At 41.0% G+C, this 4,456-nt stretch overlaps 3 protein-coding genes across 3 annotated transcripts in view; all 3 read right to left on the bottom strand.

The window, feature by feature from the left end:
- LOC138052481 (DNA mismatch repair protein Msh2-like) overlaps positions 1-4,456 on the bottom strand; it is a 229,291-nt gene that overhangs the window by 143,134 nt on the left and 81,701 nt on the right. The window lies entirely within an intron of this gene.
- LOC138054143 (uncharacterized protein MCAP_0864-like) lies at positions 1,572-2,378 on the bottom strand. Its single transcript, XM_068900640.1, has one exon. It carries the CDS (start codon positions 2,376-2,378, stop codon positions 1,572-1,574), a length of 807 nt encoding a protein of 268 aa, XP_068756741.1.
- The window catches only part of LOC138054142 (myosin heavy chain, clone 203-like), a 1,614-nt gene continuing 10 nt past the window's right edge, over positions 2,853-4,456 (bottom strand). The window contains exons 1-2 of the mRNA XM_068900639.1: positions 3,885-4,456; positions 2,853-3,833 (exon numbers count right to left, since the gene is read on the bottom strand). The exon at positions 3,885-4,456 is cut by the window's right edge and continues 10 nt beyond it. Of these exons, the coding sequence (XP_068756740.1) occupies positions 2,853-3,833; positions 3,885-4,456 (1,553 nt within the window). The remainder of the gene's footprint in view (positions 3,834-3,884) is intronic.

The following is a 4,456-nucleotide window of genomic DNA, read 5'->3' as shown; positions in this document are numbered from 1 at the left end:
TCCATATGTGCAATAACACCTGGATAGTTCTCGTGGGACCTGCGTCTTCCCGGACTCTTGTTGTCCAGTGCTTCTTGAAGACCCCTTATTTCGGCCATTTTCGTCTTTAAATGGTCCATTAAGGATCTTTTTTCTTTGTCTGTTTGGCTAGTTCTTGCTCTGTAACATCAAGTGCATTCTCTTTGGTTAGCAGAAGCAACGTCACTCCTCTAACTTACTACTCTGTTCCCTTAGCTTGGAATCTCTTGAGCGACTGATCCTTTGAGTTTCTTGACCTCGCTTCTTGTTGAGTGAGTAGTCTTTTCAACTCTGTCAATTCCTTTCCAAAACAATCTGCAACCTCGTCCGCTATCTGTTTTTGTTTCTATGATTAGAAAGTTCCAGTTCTTTTCTTTGACTCTCAAGGCACGCATAAGTTTCTGTAATGCATCTTCCTTTTCCTCCTCCGAAGAAGTAGCAAAAGCAAGATCCTGCTTGAGCTGGATTATGGACGCCTCCAGCTGCTGAATGTTTGGTCTTTTTCTTTAAGGGAGGCTTCGAATTCATATTTCAAGGTTTCCAGTTCGATACTCTCTTTTCCCTTGCTTTCAACCACTTCATTGTCTGTCATAGTTTCCCGCGACGTCTTCTCTACATCTTTTCCAAGTAGCTTACTCTCTAGAACTTTTCCCACTCTATCCACGTTTTTCCACTACTGCAGTAACCAACTTATTTGTCATGAGTATTTCGTGGTCTTGGGTTTTACCATCTTAATGAGCATCTCAGCATATCTCTCTACATAGTTTAAGGCCATGTCCTTGTCTATCAATACTCTCTTGGTGTCCTCCAGCTCACACTGCATTTCTTCAAGACTCTTTGTGAAGTTCACGAGTAATTGGTCTCCCTCACAAAGGGAGGCCCTTACATTTGTTAGTTCTTCTTCTTCTGGGCCAAAGCTTCTTTTGCACTTTCTAAGTATTTCGTTATGTTTACAACACTCTCGTTGGCACTTTGTGCTTTCCCTTCACTATCGACAAGTAGTTCTCGAAGATTGGTGATTTCACAGGCTTTCTCCTCAGCATTTTGTTTTGCCTTGACTTCTGCATTGTCACAAGCGCTCTGTAAGCTCATGTTACTTTCCCTTTCGTTACGCAGCTGTAATTTCAATTCTTCAATTATCTTGTCCTTTTTCTCCAAGTTGAGCCTCATTAATATCCAACATGCCCTTGAGTTCCTGGTACGCATTCTCCAACTGTTGAGTTTTTTCTAGCCGTCTATCAAGATTACTTCCATTCACTTCGCGATTGGCTTGGTTTTTCTGGACAGTGTGTAAGGTCTGTTCTAGGAGAACCTTCATTTCTTGGATAAAGTTTACAAACTGTTCGTTTCCTACTTTTTTCTCTATGAACTCTTTAATTTGCTCCACGTCATTTTGTACTTGACGCTTTAGTTCTTTATGCATTTCCTTCGTTTCATGTGTTCCCCGCTGAAAGGACTTTGTCAGGGCTGTTATGTTTCCCTCATTACGAATAAGCCGGTTTCTTAATTTCTTATAGTCCTTTTTGGCCTTGCCTCCATTTTTGAGAGCCTGGTCACTTTTTTCCTGGAAGCGGCGTAGCTCTTCCTGTACATTTTGAGATTAGTTTTTCCAAATGCACAGTGGTACCCTCCGACTTTTCTCCCCATTCCAGTTTCTCAAAAAGTAAGGTGTTTTCCTTCTCTAACTTTTCAATCCTGGCCTTGTATTCATCTTTGAGAATAAGAAGTTGTTCATTACTGCTGACGGAAGAAGCTCCAAACGTCGCAAACTCAAGCTCTTTTTTAAGGCGGGCTTCATTCCGGCTGCTCAAACTTAATGAACCATTCAAATGTTCAATTACTTCCCGAAGGTATGCATAGTCCTTCGAGGCTCGCTGAGTGGCTTGCTCTTCTTTGAGCTTTTCTACCTGAAGCTTCATTCTATCCATCTCTTTAACAGGTTCAACTTGGCTGCTTCGGTTTTCTTCGAGAGATGCAACAGTGAAATCAAGTTCCTTCTCTATACTTTGCTTGTCATTCCATACCTGATTCAAGTTAGCGTCCATTTCTTCCCAATTAAACTCTTGGCACATCATGTTTTTTCTGAGATTTGACAATTCTCTCTCTCTGTATTCGTCTTCGTTGTTCTTCTTCTTTAATTCCTTTTCGACGTCACGCTTTTCATCTAGCACGGTCTTAATTTCGTTCTCCAAGAACTGAACTTGCTCTAGAAGCTCCCTTTTCTCAGCGTCACAGGACTCAGTTTTGCACTCCACATTGCTGCTCTCTTTTCCTCTCTCCTGTAGCTTCAATTTTAGCTCATCGTTTTGCGTTTTAAGGGACTTGATTTCAGCGTTGTTTTTTGCCCAGCATTTTTCCATATTCGTCCTTAATTCCCGCCAGCTCTGTATCAAGACCTCTTTTGTGTTCTACAGAATCGCTTTGCATTGCAAGTATGGTATCTTTCAAGTCATCATCCATCGCCACAACAGACGACATAACCGATCGTAGTCCTTGAAGTAAACTCAGTTTTTGAGTTGTCGACGACAGTTCTCTCCAACGACGTTTCAATTGTTACGCCCCCTTTAACGCAGAGGTCCTTGCGTATACCATCAATTTTACTATGAATGTCTTTCAGTATTTTACGTTCAGCTGCGATTTCCATTATTTCTTCTCGGCTAGAGCTTGTACTTTCATTTTTATTTTCCTTCAAGCAATTGCGTAAAGCTTCGTTTTCTTCAACGTACTTTTCAAGACGCCTCTTTACATCCAACTCAACGGCTTTCTTCTCGAATATTATTGTTTCCAAGTCATCTACTTTTTGCAGAAGCCCTTCGTTCTCAAAGTTTAGCTCCTCAACGACACCTTCCATGTTTTTTGATTGCATTTTGCTTTCCTCTAGGTGCAGTACAAGTTGTTCGTTTTGTTTTTTTCAAAGTTTTTACCTCTGCAGAAAAGTCTTTATCCAAAGCCAAATCTTGTGCACTTCTTTTGATCAATTTAAACTCCAAATCTCTCTCTTTTAAAAGCCCACTGCTTATTTCATCTTCTGTGCGTTGACTCTTTTCGAGAAGCACTTTTTCATCCACCTTTGGGTCTCCTTTCTCAGAAAGCTCAATTTTCAAGCAATCTATCCTCTCCAAAAGTTTTTCGTTGTCGAAGTTAAGCTGTTCTACGACACTTTCTATGTTTCTAAGCTGCAGTTCGCTCTTCTCAAGGTGCGTCTGAAGCTGTTCATTATGTTTTCTCAAGTTGTTCACCTCTGTAACAAGTGTGTGATATTCAGGCATTCCATCCAAATTCACCTCTTGATCCGCACGTTGCGCACTCAACTCCAACTCCAGATCCTGTTTCTCCGACAACGCATTTTGTAGCTCATTCTCAATGTTCTCAACTTGACTCAGGAGATTTTCATTTTCAAGATTAACTGACTTGATCATGCACTCAATGGTATACATCGCTTGACTCTTTTCTTCCAGCTCGAGTTTAAGCTCTCCATTGTGCTCTTTTAAAGTGTGTATTTCCGCATAAAGAGTTTCTATTTCATCGAGGTATTCAAAGCCTATTTCTCTTTCATCCTTTTCCAAGACATTTTCCGGATACATTGTTGATCTCGGAAAACCTCCCACAGTTACTTCGTCATGTTCCACCACTTTCGTAATATAATTCGAACTTCTGTTTCCTGAAACCAGGGCGTTATGAACGTCTTGTCCTTCATCATCACTTGATGAAAACACTGCACTGAAAGATCCTTCATCCCTCTGCAAGACATCATCGAGAGATATAACAGTCTTGCCCTCTTCTTCAGGAAGGAACGTTTCATCGTGAACGAACACCTTTAAAAAGCCTGATCATTTGTTTTTTTCAAGATGATTTTTCAATGTTACATCCAAAAGAACATCAGTGTCTTGACTCGATTTCTCTGGTACAACTGTTTCGATGGTCTTCAAAGATATGCTGATGGATTCACATTCAAGGGCTATATTTGCATCTTTACTATCACTGGTAAAACTCGGTTGACAAATCGAGACGTTGCTGGCAACAATTTCAGTGCCATCGTTGACAGCATCATTTCCTAGGGAAAAATCACAGGGTTCATAGACATCATCTCCGTCAAGATCACCAGAGATAATTTCCTCAGGAATGTCCTCCTCCACACTTTCTAGCGAATCATCTACTACATCTCTGAAGGGCTCCCCATGAGCGTCCCCTGATGTTCTTTGATTCTCGTTCGAGGAATTACCATCGCTAGCAACCAATTCTAATGGCAATTTCGCCTCTTGATTATCGTGGAACGACGTTTTATGTCCCTTCATGTCTTGCGTACAGATACTGATAGTACTAGAAATAGCTTCCTGATTAACTTCCGCTGTATCGGCTTTTAAACTGCTTTTTGATCGAATGTCTTCTTCTGCATCATTAAGCAAATGTTCCAGGTCATCCACAAACTCCTCGGAAC

The sequence above is a fragment of the Montipora capricornis genome, chromosome 6 (genome assembly GCF_036669925.1).
Source record: "Montipora capricornis isolate CH-2021 chromosome 6, ASM3666992v2, whole genome shotgun sequence".
Classification (NCBI taxonomy): Eukaryota; Metazoa; Cnidaria; class Anthozoa; order Scleractinia; family Acroporidae; genus Montipora; species Montipora capricornis.
Note: the sequence above shows the minus strand (reverse complement) of the source record. Positions and strands in the feature narration are given on the sequence as shown.